The sequence below is a fragment of the Carettochelys insculpta genome, chromosome 1 (assembly GCF_033958435.1).
Source record: "Carettochelys insculpta isolate YL-2023 chromosome 1, ASM3395843v1, whole genome shotgun sequence".
Lineage (NCBI taxonomy): Eukaryota > Metazoa > Chordata > Testudines > Carettochelyidae > Carettochelys > Carettochelys insculpta.
The window spans coordinates 248,688,833-248,712,154 of NC_134137.1; the positions used below are offsets into that span (position 1 = coordinate 248,688,833).

Sequence of the window (23,322 nt, forward strand, 5' to 3'; positions counted from 1 at the left end):
GGGATTTTGTTTAGTTTGCATTTTGTGTTTAAGAAGAAATCTCAAAATTAAATCAGGGGCCAACAATGAATGGTCCTTGTGAATTTCTAGTGGAGCCATACCGAGGATACTGTCATACATGAATGAAACTAATGTGCATTATTTGGCTGCTTCTAAGTTTGAATTCTTTTAAACGTCAGCTGTAGTGGTGGCTTCCAAATTCAGTTGTAAATGTTTTGTTTATTTGGGGGAAACAGTTTGACATTTTTAAAATATATTGAAATCAGTAAATATTTCCAAAGTTGGAAATATAACCCCAAGAAAATAACTTTAGAAATCAAACACATTGAAGGAAAACTCAAATGGGAAAACTCATTTAAAAGGATGTATGCAAAAAAGGAAAACCTGGAATCATTATTTTTGGTTTGAATGTGTGAAGAGAGCGTCTCTCTCTCTCTCTCTCTCTCTCTCATACACACACACGCACGCACGAATGAGAATTTCATGTCTTATGTCTCAAGTGTATTTCACTTTATATTATGTATTGTACATGTATGAATACTTTTTATTTTGTTCTTTAAATTTTTCTGTGGATTATCTTTGCATGTGTATGTTCAGCACATTGAAAGAGCTGTGTAAATATCACATGAAATATAAATGGTATAGTGTTAGAAATATGGCCATAAACAGACATGAAAATCCTGACCCTGCAAATACTTACATAGAGCTTAATTTCAATGGGCAAATTTTCACACTTTGGGCGCAAGCAGTTCAGTGAGGGGTTTGAAAGAGCAGGCACAGAAGTGTCCATTAAACATCGAAATATATGAACATTTATAGTGCCTATGCTTTGGATAATATCCCCATAAACAGTGTCTGATCTCAGTAATATTCATGGGTGTTCACTGTTTCCTAAATAGAGACAACATACAGGACCTAGTACCACGTATGTACACTGCTGCTCTGGCTGGTTTCTAAAATGCAGAACACAGCGAGGATCACCAGCAGGCTCCCAAACTATTTAAAAGGACAGCACCCAATTTCTATACATTTCAATACACTGGAGTTCAATTTCTTTGTTTAATTTCAAATGAAAACCTTAAACCAAGCCCATTTTATTAAACTAATCTATTAACTGAAAAATATTCCTGAGGAATTGGTCTAAACAGGATTTTAGGGGAAAAAATGGGATTCCAGGTGACAGATTTACTGACAAAATTTGCTCTGTAAAATTGCTGTCATCCTGCATGTGTTGTTTAAAATGTCTATAACATTATATCTTGTCTGTGGTATTTTCTATTAAGTGCAGCTTTATTTCACTCTGCTCAGCATCATATTTTTAAAAATGCATTTCTTCCTTACTAATTCTTGTGTGCCCTGGGATAGAGCAGAAATGCCATGCAATGCTGTTCATTATTCTTGTAAGAATTGAGAATGGAATAGAACATCTGAATATGCATCTCATGTTTGTGAGGCTTGATATGCTATCAGAGGTTAAATGGTGTCACCTACAGGACAAAGTGTATATGTGCTGACATACTGCTTTATTCCTGTAAAGTTCTTTCCTTCCTTCCTTCCTTCCCATACTCTGAATCCTCTGTTCTTACAACTCTACGAAAATTGAGCTTGTATTTTGATTCAAAGCTTTGTAATGCCTCAGACAATTTATTAATTATGTTGATGCTGTGAATGAGAAAGTTAAATTCTGTCCATCTGAAATAACTGCATTCTGACTTTTTTAAACGTATTTGCTCTGAATTCAGATATAGATGAGTGCTCATTCGAAAGGACTTGTGACCATACCTGCATCAACTACCCAGGAAGTTTTGAATGTCTCTGCCACAAAGGCTACACCTTGTACGGCATGACACACTGTGGAGGTTTGGAGACTGATTTTAATGTATATATTCTTGTTTTGTGTAACCATCTACTGACCCAAGGATATTTGCCTGTTACGATTGTAGACATCAGATTAAAGCTAGGTGAACCTAGCCAGATATGACCAACTATATAAAGCCTCAAATCTGCCTAGGTATTCTTGGGAAAAGAGCGTGACAAGGAAAATGACCATCCATCATTTCTGTTGCAGTAGCATCCAAAGGCCCCAATTTAGACCGTGATCCTCCATTGAGATCCATACAAGCTGACTGCTGCTTTCCCACGGAGTCTCATTAACATCAATGAGCCTCCACAAGGACATGACATAACAGTCCTCCTCACAGATCACAGTTCAGGACTGTGACATCTCTGAGTGCAGCAATGTGTAAGCACACAGGAAAATATGGTCTCCCACCAACCCCCCCACACACACTCCTAACAAATTGCAGCCTGAGCCCTGACTCTGCAACTCCTTGCACACATGACTATCTTCCACATGAAAAAGACAAGGTGGGTGAGGTGATCTCTCTCTTACTGGACCAGTTTATGTTGGCAGAAGAAATGAGCTTTTCAGCTCACTGAGTTCTTCTTCAAGTCTTCTCTGTGTAACAGAAAAGCGTCTCCTTCACCAAGACAAACTGGTCCGCTGTAAAACATCACCTCATTCGCCGTGTTTCCATGGGAGGGTGACCGTCCATCCCGCTTTTGGTGGGATAGCCCCATATTTCAGGCGCCAGAAAGGCGGCCCAACTCTTTTTTAACAAAAAGGATCTAATTGTCCCGTATTTGACCCCCTGCTGGCGCGCAGGCATGGCTGCTGGCTGGATAGCACATGGAGAGCAGGTACTCATGTGCTTTCTGGCCACGCCCAAGGGAGCCAGCAGGGGACCCTGCAGAAAGAGAGGTATGTTGGAGCTCGGGCTGGGGGTGGTGGCTGCCTCCTGCTTCCTGCCTCCCCAAGGCGGGGGGAAGCTGGGAGCCCACCCCTGGTGGCTGCCACCTAGTTCCCAGCTCCTCACACGTTGGGGGAGCCGGGAGCAGCACTGGAGTGGCTGACGCCTCCTTCCTGCCTCTGCAAGGCTCAGGGAAGCTGGGGGGGGAGCATGGGTGCCACTGCCACTTCCTCCCCAGCTCCCTGAGGCTCGGGAAAGCCGGGAGGAGTACCAGAGCAGCTCCCACCTCCTTCCCAAGGTGTGGAGAGCCAGGAGCCCACCCATGTGGCTGCCATCCAATTCCTGGTTCCCCATGCCTCAGGAGAGCCGGGATGAGCACTACTGCAGCTGCTGCCTTCTTCCCGGTGCCCGAGGCATGGGGCAGCCAAGGACGTCAGCTGCAGACCGGGAGGACCCCCCATATCTCCCTGTCACATATTTGGGATAGGGAGATGTGGTCACCCTATTCCATGGGCATAGTGGGGGTGGTGTAGGGAGACATTGCCCACAAACACACAAGCAACATGTACGGGGAGGGGTTTCCTATTAGGTCATGTGCCACTTCACCCAAGTACCACGGCAGGCTGGGGGCTAGGGGAGCCAATGAGCCAAAGGAACTGCCTTCAACGTGTGTGTGCACACGCATGCTTCCTCCTTCCCCCCCGCCACCAAATATAGCAGTCACACTACACCTATCAGTTGTCTCTCTAATGTCCTGGGACCAACATGGGTATAACAACACTGCAGGCAGCTTCCACATGGGTAAAGTCTCTTTAAACAATTACGTTCATTGCTGCACGTGTCCTCTGTCAGCAGAGCTGCTTCCTGCAGTGGGTCCTCACCCTGGCCAGCCTTTGGGGTTGACACAGCCCTCCTATTGACAAAAGTCTTGTTCACTGTGATGAACAAGTCCATCTAACATCAAAAGCCTTTGCAGATCTGCCCATCTTCTGCAGTTTGTTCCACTTCCCTTTCTGGGATTGCTGCGGCGTCTCTTCCCCTGCTAGGGTATTGAGCACTGACACCCTCAGAGTGCTTCTTCCTGAGCTTCTGGTCTCCTGCAGAGTCTAGATCTAGACCCTTCACAAGAACTTTTCTCCTCCCTGTGAACTCCCTCTGCCTTCTCTGAGGCCCAAGTGTCACCTGACCCCTCTTCATCCTGGCCCAGTTAGCTGAAAAACAACCAACTACTTGCAGCACAGGTGTAATTAATATGGTTCATGGGCCTTTAACCCATTATGGGTGTGTCTACACTAGCCGGCTATTTCAAAATAGCCAACCCTATTTCGAAATAGCATGTGGTGCACCTACACATGCTGTGCGCTATTTCGGAGTTGAAATCAACACAAGACAGCGAGATGTCGAAATCGCTATCCCCATCAGAAGATGGGAATAGCGCCAGCATCGAAGTAGGGCATATGTAGACAATCCGCGCCCCACTACGTCGAAATAGCAGGGTCCTCCATGGCAGCCATCAGCTGAGGGGTTGAGAGATGCTCTGTCCAGCCCCTGCAGGGTTCTATGGTCACTGCATGCAGCAGCCCTTAGCCCAGGGCTTCTGGCTGCTGCTGCTGCTGCTGCTGCTGCAGCTGGGGGTCCATGCTGAGTGCACAGGGTCTGCAACCAGTTGTTGGCTCTGCGGACCTCGTGCTGTGCAGACCGAGTGTGTCTGGGAGGGGCCCTTTAAGGGAGAGGCTTGCTGTTGCCCCAGAAGGGCTAGTCCACCCTGTGACCCTGTCCACAGGCTTTCCTAGCCCCCTTATTCTGATCGGGGCTGCTTTTTTGTGTAGATGCTCCCCTGCGGGGCCCATTTAGATGTAGCGTTATATCGACGTTCAACGTCGATGGCACCAGCCCTGGAGGATGTGTGGACACTACATGTCGAAATAGCTTATTTCAATTTCGCTACATCAAGCTATTGAGCTATTTCAATGTAGCGTCCTCGTGTAGACGTAGCCTATGGGACTCATGCATGTATATGTAGGGTAAGGACCTACGAGGACAAGAAACACACAAAAATAATAGGAGGGGATGGAATTTTTAACCTATGTAATTAAATATAATCTGTTGTTTTTAAATAAATAAAAACACAACATTTATATCAGTCTACCTTCAACATACTTTTAATGAGTTGGTTAATTTAAAGCTGGTCCTTTGCCCCAAGCTATTAATGCATAGTACTTACAAAATATTGTCCACATTCAAATCATTTTCTGTACATTATCTAAATAATCCTCCTCTTCCAGTTAGAAAAGTTAGTAATATCCCCATTTTGTAAATGGGGAAACTGAGGCACATGGTTTGTGTGACTTGCTAAAGTTTTGTTGAGCCAGTACTAGAACTCCGGCCTACTCATTCCAGTCCTATGCTTAATAAAACACACCAATCTCTCACACCTAATTCATAACTGCTGGCAGCTAGGATTGGGTTAGGGTATATCTAGTGGTGTTTGGGAGATTATCTGACAAAATGTTTGATGGAATAATAGCCATGTGGCCGTTTTCTCTCACATAGCCTGGACGTTATAAACTTTGCTGTGGGCACTATCTCTGCATGATAAGGATCACAGAATTTCATGCCACTTTTGAGTTTAAGTCCACTGTGCAGCATGTGTATCACAGTTCGCAACCTTTTGTCACGACACGGGCTATTACTCTGAGGGGAGTATCACTCTGAGGGGATGTCAACACTGCAGTTAGACACCCACAGCTAGCTTGTACCAGCCGATGCAGGCTCCTGGGTCTCAGGCTGCATAGCTGTTTAACTGTGGTGTATATTTTCTGGCATGGGCTGCAGTCTGAGCTCTGGGACCCTCATGCCTCACAGGGCACTAGAGCTGGGCTCCAGCCAAGGCCTGGAAGTCTGCACTGCAGTTAAACAAGCCTTACAATCCAAGCCCTCTGAGCCCAAGTCAGCTGGCACAGGCCATCTGTGGCTTTTTAACTGCAGCATTAGACATGCTCTGAGGAATTTCTGTGGTCTCCTATCTGAACCTTTACAAATTCTGGTCAAAGCAAAATTATAGATTTTCTGGTTGAACATGTCAAGTATATGAGGTCTGAGCAATGTTTTTAATTAATCAGATCATTCTTATAAAAACACAGTGTAAACAAACAATATATGAAAGTCCATCCATTCCATCCTTCAGCCTTTCACCTAAATTAATGTTAGAAAAGACCGAGGGTCAAAAGGATTTTTCTGGTCACTCTTTTTACTTTAATGTTTTGTTTGGTAAAAGTAGAGATTTTGGCGGTGTTTTTTTCCAGAGAACCCTGAAATTATGCAAAATATAATCTGTGTAACACGTGTGAAGCTATCAACAAAAGTATATTCAGATCATGTTAAGGGCCTAATTTTAAACCCGCAAAAGCAACATGTTCAGAGTCAGATTCAGTTCAGTCACCCCCCGACCAGTGTAGAAACACAATAAGCCTATTTAGCTCAGGAGAGTTACTGACAGCTGAGTATGGCTCTAAGCATTCATCATTTTGAGGTATATGAAAAAATCTGTGTCAGTTTCCCCCACCTACAGTATTAATAGCCAGGAATTAACAGGGCAATCAAAGAAATTGTGGTATTGATTAAATGATCATACAACTCAGTTTGAAGATGTTATATACAGGAGTAACTGAGGCAGAATTTGACTTATTATTTCTGCCTCAATTGCCCAACTTTTATGAGGTTAAACTAGGACCTCCACTCATGATAGCCATGTCTTACTTCTCTTTGGGAGAGAAGCAGGAGCAACAGGAGACAGCATATGCATGCAGTGAGTTAATGAGGGAGCAGAACTATCCAGGGACTGGGTGAGAGAAATATAAGGAGTTCATCTGGGCTGAGGAACTGGGGAGCAGAATCCACTCGAGTAGCTGTAGAAACAAGATCAGTTCTGAGGGCTGTGAGTATCTATGCCAGATAGGGAACAAAGAGGAGATGTTTATTTTTGGAGACTCCAAAGTTTTGGTTAATAGCGGCCCTGTTTGTTGTTTTGTTTTAATAAAAATGGGCCAAGACCCAAATCTTAGCTCTCAATACCCATAAATGTTGGGCCAGACTCAGTTCAGATTCAGATAGCCTTATTTCTGGAATGGGCAGAACTAAAATCTTCAGGCTGAGTCTACCCTTGTTCAGATCTTGATCTGGAGCTGAGCTTTACAGTTCAGCCCTATGTCATCAGGTTTCATCTGTTCCCGGGGAAGATGTTTGATAGAATAAATAAACCATGCTGGGTATAGTCCATGTGGCACAAAAGCGAAAGTTAAAATTCAGACAACTGGGAGGGAAGAGGAATAACACATTTCAGAACCCTCAAAAAGTTGCAGTTCAAATTTGATTCTTCATGAACTTTCCACTGTGTAAGAGCTGAGGCAGGGAATTGTCAGAATTCTATTGATATCAAACCACTTCCATCTTATTTTTGTTCTCTCATTCTTCAATAGCATCTAAATAATGAAAAGGAGTGCCCTCATAATGGGCCATAGCATTCCCTCCATCTGCATATACAATCCTTATTGCTTTCATTGGAGCTCTGTTAGAAGTGTATGTTCTGGTAAAGGCCACCTGTACTTACAGTGACCATTTTTCACAGTCCTTAATCTGACACTGCCTGACTGTGCAAGTCAATAAAGGCTGCATGTCTCCAGTACCTCTGAAACCAGGCGTCTTCTTTAAAGCTAGCCAAAAAATACAAATCTCTTCCCACAACAACAACAAAAAACTATGTTTCTGAGAAATGTCCATCCCCAGTTGGGCCACAATGCCAAAACTATGAAATTTTTCAGTGAAGGTCTTTTGAGAAAAAGTCCACTTCAGAAGAACCAAAACAGAATGTTTCTACTTCCCAGCTGCTCACCTGAAAGAATCTTGTCTATTTCCTGTGTGAAATTGACAAGAATCGACCTGCTCCAGTCTGGAGATACAGAGAGCTGAGATATCCACTATCACATCCTCCAATTCCAGGGCTGAGAGGCAGAGAGCCAAGCCTTAAAGGGTGAGTCAAATCACTCCAGCTCTCTGTGCTCCTCCAGGTCCTGAAGCTGGGAAGAAGCAGAGTCAGGATGTCCAGCCTCTACACTCCTCCAGGAAAGTTCTTCTCAGTTTTACAGGCAATAAGTGAAATTCACAAGAGCCTTACAGGAAGGTAGGGAGCCATAGAGCTGTCGTTTCACTTTCAGGAAGCAATCATCAGTATTGCCACCCCAAACATTCACAGACCTAGAGTTGGGCCCTAAAAAATACTCATAATAGTATTGGTTTAAAAAAACTCCTGATTTTTTTTTCCAGCCAGACGTTATTTCTCTGAGACTTTACAGTATAGTGGTTTCATATTTCACAGCTTGTCTTTGCAAGCATGAAGGTTAGAAACTTTACTTTTTAAAAGAAATGAAAGCTAAAATTTTCATGCAGTCTCTTGATTCCAACATCTGGGGCTTGAAGAAAAATGCCAGATAGCACAAGACTGGCAGTAAATTCATGTGAGTTGGCAACACAGCACTGAACGTACTGTTAACTACTTTATGACTGTAGAATAATGGGTTTCTAGTGGCCAAAACCAAACTTACATTTCTGACTAGGAACAGCCATACATTATGAGCCCTGAATTAATTTCAAAGCTGTGTCTCTTTTCAACCTCATACAGCCAATGGCTGCAACAGCACTGAATATTTTTACGGTGTTTTATTCCGGGATATAAATGAAATCTTACATAAATGCTGATGGAGTAAATTAAACAAGTAACGCTTAATTCTGAACAAATATTTCTGAAGTTTAAAACCTTTAACGAGAATATCAGTTGACACATTTTTGGTAATTGCTTTGCTTGGCTATAACAAGACTCCTTCTTTTCATTAATACCATCTGAGTAGTAGACTAAACAAATTATGCTTAATATACCCATTCCCATCAAATATGTGTTGTCTCCCTTAAATATAATCCACTTTTAAAACATATGTTCTGTTCCTCTATATTATACAACTTATGTTATGAATAATATATTTTTCTGATAAGTAAAAATTACTAATTCTCACGGAAATGTACTGCTTTGAGGTTGTCAATTTAATGCAATATGCATTATGGTTCCAATCCTGTAGCACGTTACACATCTGCTTTACGTATGGTGAGTAATTTCATCAATTGTAGTGTGACTAGTTCCAATAAGTAAACTGACACACGTGCATAAATCTTCACAGGACTAGGGGCTATGTGAGTGTCTGTATAAGGATGCTTAAATATCCTCTGCACTAAAATGTTTTGCTGTCTGCATTATACATATTTATATATAATTATTATATGATTATATGACATGCATAATAGAGACATTCGGGCTTATGCACACTGGTTTTAGTACACAATGTGTGTGTATTACATATTGTATAGTATTATACTGAACTGTTCAAATGTATTTTCAGATGTTGATGAATGCAGTATCAGCAACGGCAGCTGCGACTATGGGTGCATTAATACAATGGGAAGCTACGAGTGTGTCTGTCCACCTGGAAAGAAGCTACACTGGAATAAAAAGGACTGTGTTGGTAAGTGAGTTACTTTTATTTTTATGTGATCATGTCATGCCGTTTTTTCCACTTGGGACTAGTAACTTGGAAAGGCCAGAAATAGAAATCTATTTTTGATGGACCACATGGGCATCGGTGATCCTCAGTGTGTGTAGTCAGGTACTGTATGGTAAACTTCTGTTACCACCACATCCACCTCTTTTTCTTGTGCTTTGGAACAGTTTAGGTCTAATTTTACACACAACAGAAACAGCTGTGCTGTGACATTATCTTGTAAATATATTTTAATTTGATTTACATATTTCTGGAGTGGATGGATATGATTGTTATTTCATTAACAAGGGTAAAACTCTTCACTCAGTAGTGACAGATGGCAGAACAAGGAGCAATGGTGTCAAGTTACAGAGAGGGAGGGGGAGGTTGGATATTAGGAAAAACTCTTTCACCAGGAGAGTTATGAACCACTGGAACGTGTTACCTGGAGAGGTGGTGGAGTCTCCATCCCTAGCGGTTTTTAAGTCTCAGCTTGAAAAGGTCCTGGCTGGGGTGATGTAGTTAGGGTTGATCCTGCCTTGGGCAGGGGGCTGGACTCAATGACTTCCTGAGGTCCCTTCCAGCCGTAGGATTCTATGATTTTATGAATGCCTTCTGACAGCTGTGTTTGGGGCCTGATCCTGCATTCCTCATTCAGACAAAACACCCACTTACTCCAATCTATGTTCCAGCCTAATGAAGACCACAGGGTTAGCCCTGTGTTTAAAATAGCACATCATAATCCTAAAGGATTTATTGTATTAGTATTAGTATTAGTATTAGTATTAGTATTAGTATTAGTTAGGGTTCTTTCATAGCCTTTGTCATACTAATTGATGGTGTCCGACCAGTTTCTAAGGGCTACATCCACACCACAGAAATGGCAACCTCTGCTAGCACTAATAAGCATTGACAGAGGTCACTGATACAATGGACATGTAGCCTGAACTTCCTGTTGTGGCTAGAGATTTGAAAGCATTGACTGTGAATGCCTGAGGGCACAACCCACAGAGAAATTAGCCCAGCCCTTGTAGTGGTTTCTTTATAATTTTTATTGTTATTTACAATAACAAAGCAGATCTTTTGAGGAAAATAATTTACGTACATTCACCAAGGCACAAACTACAAACAAGTAAGCATATGTGTAACTTTATATACTTCAATAATCTCTTTATAGGACTATGACCATGTTTGAAGGATTATGGGTAAACACGCTCCTGCACTGAGATCTTTTCTTCCCACTTCCTTGGCCTTCCAGCCTGTATCTTTAAGGCCAGTCTCAAAACCTCTGAAAACAGAGATTGGCTCAAATAAAGCATAATGTGAGTTCAGTATCTGAGGCATCCTTTGTGAGAATTAATTTCTGCCCTTGCAGGATTCAGTGATCTAAGAAGTCTTTATTGCTTTGAGCTAGTCTGAAAAATCACCAAACTGCGAGTACAGGGACTCGACTTGCTTGTACGACAGGAAAAGTCACAGAGGTGGGCAGCTAATAACAATATTGAAGAAAAACAAAGTGAAGTCATGTTGATATTCTACAGTATTTCCTTAATTACACAAAATGGACATCATCTGACTCTTCCAGCTAACTTAATATGAATTATATTTTTAAAGGATAGTCCTGACATTTTAGAAATAATTTGACCTATGTTTAGGTTTCAAGCTTCTAGGAATTAATATAAGCATCTAGCATGCATTGGTAGACAGACAGAACAATAGATAAAGACATTTACTTTCTACAATAAACCCTTCTCTAAATGGAAGGCAGTGTGTTCATGTGGATAGGAGATTGTGTTCTGTTTCCTCCTCTGCCCCTGGATTTCTCTGTGAGTACAGCCAAGTCACAGCACCATTCTGTGCCTCAGTTTCCTCCTTTTTCTTTGTCAAGTTATTTCTGCTCTGTAGAAGAAAAATGCTGTATAAGAGCTCAGTATTGTTATAGAAACTGGAGATGGAAAATTCTTTCTCGATTGTCCCCTTCCCAGCGTACAAACTAGTCCTCAGAAATGAGCCATAAACGAGTAATAGGAATAATAATATTTTGAGGCATAGTATATAATTATACCAATAACATATTGTATTGTATTCCCTTTCTTTCTAGAACAGAATTTGTTCCCACAATAAAAGACTCTGTTAAGAGTATTTTCATAGCATAATTTTTCTTCATTCTTTGCTATATCCTTTTGGAAGATTGAAAATAAAATATTCTTCTTGACTGACATTGTCCATTACTGTTTGATGGACAAAGATTTCTCCCCTGTATTCTAATGAGGTTAAAATGAACATGATTTTCCACTGACCTGTTTTTTTACTAACAAATTGTGAAGAAAACTAGGTTATAAACGACTGTTGCAAGATGAGACTGTGTAAGCAATGGCGGGGAGGGAGGAGGAAGAGACTGATGACAGTGAATGCTAAGTAACTCATGAACGTTCCCACTACAGAATTCTCTTTTGATCAGTAACAGAGAGTAAGCCGTGCTAGTCTCTACACTATCAAAACAAAAAGCAGTCAAGTAGCACTTTAAAGACTAGCAAAATGGTTTATTAGGTGAGCTTTCGTGGGACAGACCCACTTCTTCAGACCATAGCCAGACCAGAACAGACTCAATATTTAAGACACAGAGAACCAAAAACAGTAAGCAAGGAGGACAAATCAGAAAAAGATAATCAAGGTGAGCAAATCAGAGAGTGGAGGGGTGCGGGGGAAGATCAAGAATTAGATTGAGTTAGGTATGCAAACGAGCCCCTATAGTGACTCAGAAAGTTCACATCCCGATTTAAACCATGTGTTAATGTTCCGAATTTGAATATAAATGTCAATTCGTCCGCTTCCCTTTCTACAAAGGAGCGATAATCTCTTTTCAGTAACACACATACCTTGAGGTCATTGACAGAATGCCCCATTCCATTAAAATGTTGACTAACTGGTTTGTGGATCTGGAGTGTTTTAATGTCTGTTTTGTGCCTGTTGACCCTTTGTCTAAGGGAGTTAGAAGTCTGTCCAATATACAAAGCATCTGGGCATTGTTGACACATGATGGCACATATGATGTTAGTAGAGGAGCATGAGAAAGTGCCCGTGATTCTGTGAGTAACCTGGTTAGGTCCAGTGATGGTATTTCCAGAGAAGATATGTGGACAAAGCTGGCAGCGGGCTTTGTTGCAGGGAAAGGTTCCAGGACTGGTGTTCCTGGGGTATAAACTGTGGCTGTTAGTAAGGATCCTCACGAGGTTGGGAGGTTGTCTGTAGGAGAGGACAGGCATGTCACCCAGGGCCTTCTGGAGTGTAGCATCCTGATTAAGGATGGGTTGTAGGTCTTTAATAATTCGTTGCAGTGGTCTGAGTTGGGGGCTGTAGGTGATGACCAGTGGTGTTCTGTTCTTGGCTTTTTTGGGCTGATCTTGGAGTAGCTGGTTTCTGGGTATTCGTCTGGCCCTGTTGATTTGTTTTTTTACTTCTCCTGGTGGGTAATTCAGGTTTATGAATATTTGGTAAAGTTCTTGTAGTTTTTGGTCTCTGTCAGTTGGATCAGAGCAAATGCGATTGTACCTAAGAGCTTGACTGTAAACAATGGATCTAGTCACATGTGCAGGATGGAAACTAGAAGGGTGTAGATAAGTATAGCGATCAGTAGGTTTTCGGTACAGTGTGGTACTGATCAGGCCATCCTTGATTAGTACTGTAGTGTCCAGGAAATGTATCTCTTGCATGTTGTAATCGAGGCATAAGTTGATGGTGGGGTGTAGATTGTTAAAGTCTCTGTGGAATTCTTCTAGAGCCTCTGTACCATGGGTCCAAATCATAAAGATGTCATCAATGTATCTTAAGTAGAGGAGTGGTAATAGGGGACGAGAGCTGAGGAATCGTTGTTCCAGGTCAGCCATAAATATATTAGCATATTGTGGGGCCATGCGGGTGCCCATAGCAGTTCCACTAATCTGGTGGTATAAATTGTCCCCAAAACAGAAATGACTGTGTGTGAGAACAAAGTAACAGAGGTCAGACACCAGATGGGCTGTGGTGGCATCAGGGATGGTGTTCCTGATTGCTTGTAATCCGTCTTTATGTGGAATATTAGTGTACAGAGCCTCTACATCCATTGTGGCAAGGATGGCGTTATCAGGAACTTTTCCGATGTTTTGTCATTTCCTCAGGAAGTCGGTGGTATCTGGGATATAGCTGGGAGCATTGGTGGCATAGGGTTTGAGGAGGGAGTCCACGTAACTGGATAGTCCGGTGGTAAGGGTGCCAATATCTGAAATGATAGGGTGTCCAGGGTTTCCAGGTTTGTGGATTTTGGGAAGTAAATAGAATAACCCAGGCTGCGGCTCGGATGGTGTGTCTGAGTTAATGAGGTCCCGAGTAGCAGCAGGGAGTTCCTTCAGTAGTTGTCGTAATTTCCTTTGGAATTCCAAAGTGGGATCAGCGGAGAGAGGTCTGTAAAATGTGGTGTTGGAGAGTTGTCTGGCTGCCTCCTGCTCATAGCCTGACTTATTCAGGATGACAACAGCACCCCCTTTGTCAGCTGGTTTGATTATGATGTCTTGGTTATTTTTGAGACTCTGGACAGCATAGCGTTCAGCATAGTTGAGATTGTGTCTCATTTGGCATTGTTTGTGTATAATGTCAGTCTGAGCACGGTTGCGGAAGCACTGTACGTAGAAGTCCAGACTTTCACTACGACCCTCAGGGGGAGTCCACGTAGAGTTCTTCTTTTGTTGTTGGTGGGGGGGTCGAGAGAGTCAGACTGCTGTTCATAGGTGTGCTGGAAAAATTCCTTTAGACGGAGGCAGAGAAAGAAGGCTTCAAGGTCCCCACAGAATTGTATTAAGTTCGTGGGGGAAGTAGGGCAGAAGGAAAGACCCCGGGATAAGAGAGAGTCCTCTGCGGGGCTGAGTTGGTAGTTTGAGAGGTTAACAATGTTGTTGTTCGAGCTACTGTTATTGTGGTTGAAGTATCCTGAGGAATGAAGTAACGAAGAAAATTTATTCTCTTTTCTCTTTTGTAGATAGAGGAAGTGTGTTTTATAAATATCTTGTCTGGCACTGGTAAAGTTTCGTACTGTGGGGTCTTGTGTGGATGCCTGTTCGTTGATGATAATTTCAAGTTCAGAGAGTTCATTTTTGATCATCTTTTGTTTATTGTAAAGGATTTTGATCAAGTGGTTCCACAGTTTCTTAGAAAGCGTGTAGTATGTTGATTGTAATGGGTTTTTCACTGCCAGTCCCTTGGGTATAATGTCCATTTTCTTGCATTTGGAGAGAAAGATGATGTCTGTCTGGATCTGGCCGAGTTTTTTCATGTAGTTGATGGATCTCCATTCCAAACAGCTAAATGTAGTGCCTTGCATGTTGAATAGTAACAGAGAGTAAGCCGTGCTAGTCTATACACTATCAAAACAAAAAGTAGCACTTTAAAGACTAGCAAAATAGTTTATTAGGTGAGCTTTCGTGGGACAGACCCACTTCTTCAGACCATAGCCAGACCAGAACAGACTCAATATTTAAGACACGGAGAACCAAAAACAGTAAGCAAGGAGGACAAATCAGAAAAAGATAATCAAGGTGAGCAAATCAGAGAGTGGAGGAGTGGGGGGGAAGATCAAGAATTAGATTGAGTTAAGTATGCAAACGAGCCCCTATAGTGACTCAGAAAGTTCCCATCCCGATTTAAACCATGTGTTAATGTTCCGAATTTGAATATAAATGTCAATTCGTCCGCTTCCCTTTCTACAAAGGAGCGATAATCTCTTTTCAGTAACACACATACCTTGAGGTCATTGAAAGAATGAGAAGATATGTGGACAAAGCTGGCAGCGGGCTTTGTTGCAGGGAAAGGTTGTAGTAGTTTGTATTTCTGTAATTTTCTCAGTCCAGGGATCTCAGTGTTTTACATACATTACCATAGTAAGTGTAAAACCTGCCCTGTGAGGGAGGGAGGGAGGTATAATTTATTTTGAATTCAGAAATCAGCATTTATTTGGGGGTGGGGGTGAGGCTGGCGGACAGCATCCCTTATATCAGGGTCCATTAAATCGAGGCTTTACTGTATAGGGTTTAAGCAAGGTTAGCCATACAGAGACATGATTTGGTTTTGAAACCCCGATTTACCCTTTCGTGTCTGCTTGAAGAAGGGCCTAACAACCCCGCAACTCCTTAGTTCAAACAAAATGTTAAAAAGAAGATTCTAAAAGGGCGCAAAAGAAAAATCTTTATATATTGTGTCAGTGCTGTGGATCCAGATGCCACCCAGTGGCTAAACCTGAGAAATGCACATAACAGTAATTTACCTTTATAGTAATGGTTTATGTTTAAATAGTTCTTACTTCTCAAGGGATTTCAATTTAAATCGCTGACATACAAGTATTTCTGCGCTGCATCCTGGAAATTGTTCAACAGCGCACAGTGAAATGAGGGGAAATGGGTGCTCTCCTTTGCAAATGAAACTAGTTAGCTGTTATTAAACTAAAGGCTACAGACAACTCTGCCTTCTACCTGTAAACTGTGTGGTGGATTACATAGAAATTACAGTAGATTGGCATGCTTCTGGGCCATATGAGGTTTGCTTCTTTAAAGGCATGTGCCATGTCACATGCACTGATAAGTAGTGATTGGAACTTCTGTAAGGGTGACATCTGAAATTCATTGGAGTGTCCTTAGCCTCTGTTTGCCAGGTCTGGGAATCAACAATGGGATGAATCACTTCATGATTTCCTGTTCTGTTCATTCCCTCTGGGGCAACTCTTGGAAGACAAGATACTGGGCTAGATGGACCTTTGTTCTGATCCAGTATGGTTGTTTTTATGTACACCATGAATGGGGTAATATTGCTGAAAGAAAGGCAAGGGATCTCATATGAATATTATTCCTTTCCTATTTCTGACGTCGGATTTTTCATTGAAATACTCTGATAACTTGCCGTGCCCTCAAGCTTCAAAATTTAGATCTGGCTTTGGAGCATTCCTGTAGTGGGGGATTTTCTGTTGCAGAGTTTGGGCTCAGTCCATTATAAAAGTCTGAGTCAGATACAAACATTTAAATCCAGATCCAAATTCAGATTCCAGATTGTACTAAAAAGTCTTCAGATTACAAACTACAGACATTCATAAACAGATGCCTGAGGTACATTCTTCACATCAAATGCCAAGACTTTGTCACAAATGAGGGGCTTTGAAACAGAGCCTGGGAAGGCCCAACTGACATTGAAATCAAGAGAAGAAAGTGGGAATCGCTAAGCCACACTCTCAGAAAATCATCATCGAGCAAGGAAAATGCAAAGGAGGAAGACCTCAGACAACATGGAAAAGGTCTACTGAGACTGAAGGACAACAACTGGAGTGCTCCTGGAGCCAGCTGGAAGCTTTGTCCTGAGACAGAGTGAAGTGGAGGAGACTTGTAAATGACCTATACTCCACTCGGAGTACAAGAGTTAAGTAGTAGTAGTAATTCCTCCACTTACACAAAGCTCAGGGATTCTTGGACATGGATGGTTGTTCATGCCTGTCTCTGCTAACAAGAGTATGTTTTACTGTTGTCAGAGAGCTGCCTATTAAGGCTGCCAGGCCACAGAGTGTTTGATTTTTCATTTCTTTTTCCTCAGAGATGGTGAAATGCCTCCCAAATGCCAAACCAGCTCCAAAAGCTCAACTTGTCTGTAGTAAATCAGGAGGAGTAGAGAGCTGCTTTTTGTCATGCCCTTCCAATACACTTTTTGTTCCAGGTTGGTACAACGTCATTTTTCCATATCTAGTTATGTCCATAAGGTGACTTTCCTGTCTTTTATATTATATTCAGAATACTTTCATTAAGTTTTTATTATGAACAAATACAAGGGGGAAAACATTAACTGTAGAATAAAGTACATGTGCAAATGATCATTAAATATATTTACAGCATTCTGTAAGGGCCTGATCTTGTGTCTTGCGAAGCATCCCTCTAATGTCATTGCTGGATTGGATTCTATATAATTAATTAATGGCAACTTTTGAGAAAACAGTGAAAAAAGTACAAAAAGTGGCGAAAAATGTGAAGGACTAATGCATTATCAAGGATGAAATGCTAAAGAGAAACCCTGATAACACTAAATCAGCAATTCAGCAAATTTCATTTACTCAGTTTTCTGGAATCCTTAATGTCAGCAAATTCCCAACAGCACTTCACTGTAGAACTAGAGCAACAGGACTTCAAAGATAGCCACGTTTAGGGTTGTCATCTTTTCCTAATTGCCACATTCCCCCCCTCCCCACCCTCTAAATAAATGCTCTGGCCCTCTCCTCGAGCCAGGCACCCCCCAATCCAGGGGTCAGCAACCTTTCTGAGGCAGAGTGCCTACCTAGGCCTTCTCACCCCTCTGCCTGCATCCTCCATTACCAGTGAGGGGATCCACTGCAGTAGACTCCAGCCCTGGCCCGGCACTCCACAGGTGCCCCGTGCCCTGGGGGGCCGCACAGCAGAGGTTCGAGTTTGGGCTGCAGCCCTGCACTCTGGGAGGGCCCCACAGCAGGGTTTTGGGCTCTGGCCTCGGTGCTGCTCTCTGACAGGGGTCCCACAGCAGGGGGTCAGGCTCCAGCCCCAGCCCTATGCTCTGGCAGGGCCCAATGGCAGGGCCTTGAGCTCCAGTCCCAGACCCACACTCTGGTGGGGCCCCATGGCAGGGGATCGGACTCCGGCCCCATGCTCTGTGGCGGGGGCCCCATGGCAGGGAGTTGGGCTCCAGTGCCATGCTCTGGCGACGGCTCCAAGGTAGGGACTTGGGCACATTGCTTCGCTCCAAGAGCCCCATTCACCACATGTGAATAGGCTCTCTCACCCTCCTCAGATAGCTGTTTAGAAAGATGACTGTACATTCTATCCTGCCAAGTCAGCCTCTTTGGGTAGTTGGACAAGGATGGGGAGTGAATTCCAAAGTAAAGGGTCCCTCATGTATGTGCCCTACCAGCAGCCTGTCAGTGGCAATATGGCACAGAGACAAAGGAGACTTCAGGCAGGTTCCAAGCTAATTAGAGTATTGAAGGTCATAATGAACAACCTAAACTCCAGGGTCACAATGGCAAAGAACTTTATTGCTCACACAGGGACTTTGTAGAGCAATGGGATGATCAGAGCCCAGCACTTAACTGCTCTTAAATTTATCCTGGGGCGCATAGCAAATGGACATTCACTATTGGATCTAGTTCTGTGGCACTTTAGATTAAATACGAACTACCTGGCAACAAACCAAGCCTCAACTGTATTATTTGCTACATTAACTATGAAGCTAGAATCAGCTGTTCCAAAACTAGTCCAGCTGGGTTTCAAGTATACATGCAGTACTGGTTACCTCATCCTTTTTTACCTATATTCTTCTGTATCACTTACAAAGGATCCTGTTCCCTACGTTGTTTTTTTATTAAATATTCACTGTTCCTTTATCTTCTCTCGCACTGTCTGAGATATGTCCTTTTATATTTGTTTTTGATACTGATGTTAAATGTTATGCAGAAATTCTAGTTTTATTATCGGTGTAGAAGACCTGGGTGGAACTCTGTAACTAATTTGCACACACAAATGCATAATTTTTATTACATAATTTTTTCTTATAAAAATTCTATCAAAATGCTGAAATTGGAATTACTCAGTATACCATGTGATGTATTTGTGAATTAACTGAGACTATCAAAGTCCATTGATATACCTTAAATAATTCATGGGTAGCAACCCTCCTTGCTGTATATAAGATGAGTCATTCCAATGCTGGAAGATCATAAACTTTGTTGTCGACAATAGGAAAGAGGTAGATTTTGACAAACCCAAGTCCATGTCCCTTTCACCTCTTTAAAGTGTTAATTAGTCACATCCAGTTGATAACTGATATGATTATTCAAAAATTGTTTGTTAGTACTGGTTAATGAAGAGTGAAGGCAATGTGTCAGAAAGGTTTTTTTTGCCTATGCCTCACTGTGCATGCACTTTTTCATTTCTATTTAGACTCAGAGAATAGCTATACTCTGAGCTGTGGCATTCCAGTACAGCAAGGCAAAGCCCAACAGAAACGCAATGCAACACTTCCCAGTTGTGCAGGTAGGTGTTACACAATTTGTTTGTGAGTGCACATTGTTGTATGTGTGTTTGTGTTTTGATACATAGAGCTATAAATAAATATTGATAGATAATGTTGGCTACGTCTACACTAGGCAAAAACTTCAAAATGGCCATGCAAATGGCACTTCGAAATTGATGCGGCTCACCACTGCACAGCTTGTCCAGACAGGGCTCCTTTTTGAAAGGACCCCAGCAACTTCGAAGTCTCCTTATTTCTATCTGCTCATAGGAATAAGGGGACTTCGAAGTTGCTAGGGTCCTTTCGAAAAAGAGCCCCATCTGGACGAGCTGCATGGCGGCGAGCCGCATCAATTTCGAAGTACCATGGCCGCCTGCATTCTAATGAGGCGCTGAATATGTATTTCAACGCTTCATTAGTAAACTTCGAAATAGCCATTTGCATGGCCGTTTTGAAGTTTTTGGCTAGTGTAGACACGGCCGTTGTGTTTTAAAACAATGTTAGGGTAGCAAAGTTGAGCACCGACAAGCTAGAAACGCCAGAATTAAGGGTGTTCATGCCTCCCTTTAGGCCTGCTTGTGAACACACACTATAGGAGTCTATCTTTAGTTACACAATCACCTGGAACATGGTCAGCTGGGTCATGGGTATGGCACATGTCTTGTCCAGTCAGGATATAGGAGTTTTGAGGGACAGAACCTTGTTCCGAGAGGATGGAGTTTTTGAGAATTCAGCTCCCAAACTCTAGCAAGTCTCTAACTGAGCATGTGCAAACTGCATTTGTTCAGTAGCTTCTATCATAGCCAAACTGGGACAAATTTTAACCAGGGCAATAAAAGGCACACCCTTGGCACCAGGTTGTCCACCACTGAATTTTAAACCTTGGCTCCAAAGCATGTAGCTTCTAGAATTTCTCAACAAAATGGTTGTAAGAATTTTGTTTACCATGGGCAAACAATATCTTTTTCTCTAATCTTGTTCCCCCAAATGTTTGAATGATTTTTGCTACAGCTTTTGAAAATAAGCTGGCCTTAGGCAGACATCCCATGTAAAAATTTTCAGCCCCAGTTGTTATAGTTTAGCTAAGTTACAAGCAACTGAAAATAGGGTATTAGAATGGGAACTTTCCAAATAACTATAAGCATTACTGCCCACACTGCCCGTTTTCCTTGAATGGAGAGTTGATTAATCATCTGGATGTATTTTCCAGATTTGTAAATAAATGTTTTATGTATACATAATGTATATTACAGGGTTGGGAGGTAGGAGCTTAGTTGATGGTAGAATGTAGGTAAGCAGAGAAATAAAACTAATCTGCCTGTCAGAGAGGAGGTGGATAAGCCTGAGGTGCCTTAAAATGTAAAAGGGGCATATAAAGTACGTAACCAATAAGGAGCACAAGTGATGCTCCAGGAAAAGTGGCTGATGTGCAGCTGAGCATGCGTGAGATATAGCATGAATTTGAAGTGTGTTGTCTGTTATCAGAAGAAGTCTGTGCTGACTGGGAAGGAGAGAGATTTGGGCTTGGTTTTCCAGTTACAGTTTGGTGGTTCAAAGGCAGTTATATTCATAGAAAGGCAAATGATAATTACATTTTCCAGCCAACTCTTAGTTGTGTAGCGACATTTAGAGTTCTACAAACTTAACAGCAACAGCTTCTGACATGATTTGATTTGTAAGAGGGAAAATGGAGCTTGCAAGCCATGGAGTGAAGTTGAGTTAAAAGTAGTTCTTTTTGCCACACAAGCAAGGGATATTTTTAAACTGCTGACAGCATAATTCTATTTAGTTCATTTTACATTAGTGTACCTAGATCAAAATCAAATCCTTGGTTACGTGGAGAGTCAGGAGTAAAGATAGAAAAATTACACCAATAGATTTTATTTTAAGGGCAGGTCTACACGAGACCTGAAAGCCGATCCTAGATACTCCATTACAGCTTAGACAATTGCATAGCTGGAATTGACTTATCTAGGATCGACTTATTCGGCTGTCCTCACTAAAGGAGGTTGACGTGAGACTCTTCTCCCATTGACCTCCTTTACTCCTTGCGATAATGAGGAGTATCGGGGTTGACTGTCAAGCCTTGATAGTTCGATTTCGCATGTGCCCAGTATGCATGCAAAATTGAACCCCGGAAGATCAATCCTGAGTGGGTCAATCTCCTGGTAAGTGTAGATGTAACTTGAGTAAGAGACTAACTCAGCCGAACACCACCAAAGCTGCACAGGCAAGCTGGCAAGGAAGAGTGCCAATTCAGTTGGTTTCTTCAGATTCTCTGAGGAATATCAGGATATAATCACATTCACCTAACAGATTCTCATTGGCTGGTGAGATTGTGTGGGCCTCAGACTACTCTTAACTGTCTGTAGGAAAAGGAGCCTTGTGGAAATTAATTCACGAGTCCCATATAGAATGTATACAAGATATATAAGATGTTTGGATTGATAGAGTCCTAGCTATTGTGTTGCAAAAAGACTATAGTTTCAATTAAAACTAGGTGCCAAGGTCCTTTAAGACTGCATTAGAAATGATAACTTTTCATTTTATTTCAGCAGATTCATTATCCCCACCAATCAAGCAGAAAGCTCGTTTTAAAATTAAAGATGCGAAGTGCCATTTACGGCCTCGTAGCAAAGAGAAGATTAAAGATGCTGGAAAGCAAGCTGTTATAGGTATGTCATTTCATATAACACATAAGCAAAGAGTTATCAATGGTTAGTTTGTTTTGATATCTTGTGATTATTGTGCAGATGGAGAAAGTTATGGTTTACAGACTTGGACGCTAATTAGATTTGGGCCAGATTCAGATTCCAACTGAATTTGGGCTGGGTTTTGGATTTGACATTGCTGAAAACTTACAGTTGCTTTTGCCTGGTATGGGCCCAAAATGGCAAAAATCTCATGAATTCTTTACTCTTGGAGGAATTTTATGCCTCATGCAGGGAGCAGAATTCATGCCATAAGCAGATTTCTTGGATCCCTTGCAGAAAAAGGAGGAAGCAAATCAAACTGTAGGGAACACATGTCCTTGCCTTGACAACTCAGAAATATCCACTGGGAGCAGCTGGCAACAGAGAATGGATCACTATGGTAGGGAGGATGGAGGCTGGGCCATCGAGAGACATTAAGAGGAGGCAGGGCGCCTGCCTGTTTGTGAATGAGTGAGAGAGATTTATTGTCCCTCTCAGGACTGTCAGAAGAAGGTGGTGTCTCTGAGGCTTGGTCTATACTAGGAAAATAAGTCCATTTCAGATACACAATTCTAGCTACGGCAATTGCATAGCTAGAATGGACGTATTGAAAATCGACTTACCTGCCTCGCCTCACTAAAGAAGGTCAATGGGAGCGTTTCTCCCGTCGACCACCCTTACTCCTCACAATAGTGAGGAGTACAGGGGTTGACTGCTGGCCCCAGTAAGTTCGATTTTGCAAGTCTTTAACAGATACACAAAATTGAACTCCGGAAGATCAACCAAGACCGGGTCGATCCTCCTGGAAGTATAGACATGCCCTCAGGCAGAGCAGAAATGTGACAACCAAACAGGGAGGCAGCTAATGTTTGTTAACTGTCCCCATTTTCATCAATTACGGCTCCTTCACCTTGCCAAAGTGGTGTAAAGGAGCCTTATTGTGAAAGACAGTAACTGAATCCTCAGCTAGGAAGGTCTATGTGGTTTCTGGCTTTTCTCCCTGTGCCAGAGAGGCACAATGATGTTTGATTAACGCTCAGCCTCTATTTTACTTGCCCATTTTTAAAAATTGCAGGGCAATAATTAGCAAAATTCTGAGGGATTTGAGCTTATTTAGTTTGCAGAAGAGAAGACAGATGGGTGATTTGATAGCAGCCTTCAACTTCCTGAAGCGGGGCTCTAAATAGGATGGAGAGAAACTGCTCTCAGTGGTGTCAGATGGCAGAACAAGGAGTAATGGTCTGAAGTTGCAGA

General features: G+C 42.2%; 1 protein-coding gene across 1 annotated transcript in view; it reads left to right on the plus strand.

Moving 5' to 3' along the window:
• The window catches only part of SCUBE1 (signal peptide, CUB domain and EGF like domain containing 1), a 350,710-nt gene that overhangs the window by 287,525 nt on the left and 39,863 nt on the right, over positions 1 to 23,322 (plus strand). Inside the window, exons 10-14 of the mRNA XM_075003815.1 lie at positions 1,743 to 1,859; positions 9,197 to 9,319; positions 16,937 to 17,056; positions 19,303 to 19,395; positions 21,934 to 22,050. Of these exons, the coding sequence (XP_074859916.1) occupies positions 1,743 to 1,859; positions 9,197 to 9,319; positions 16,937 to 17,056; positions 19,303 to 19,395; positions 21,934 to 22,050 (570 nt within the window). The remainder of the gene's footprint in view (positions 1 to 1,742; positions 1,860 to 9,196; positions 9,320 to 16,936; positions 17,057 to 19,302; positions 19,396 to 21,933; positions 22,051 to 23,322) is intronic.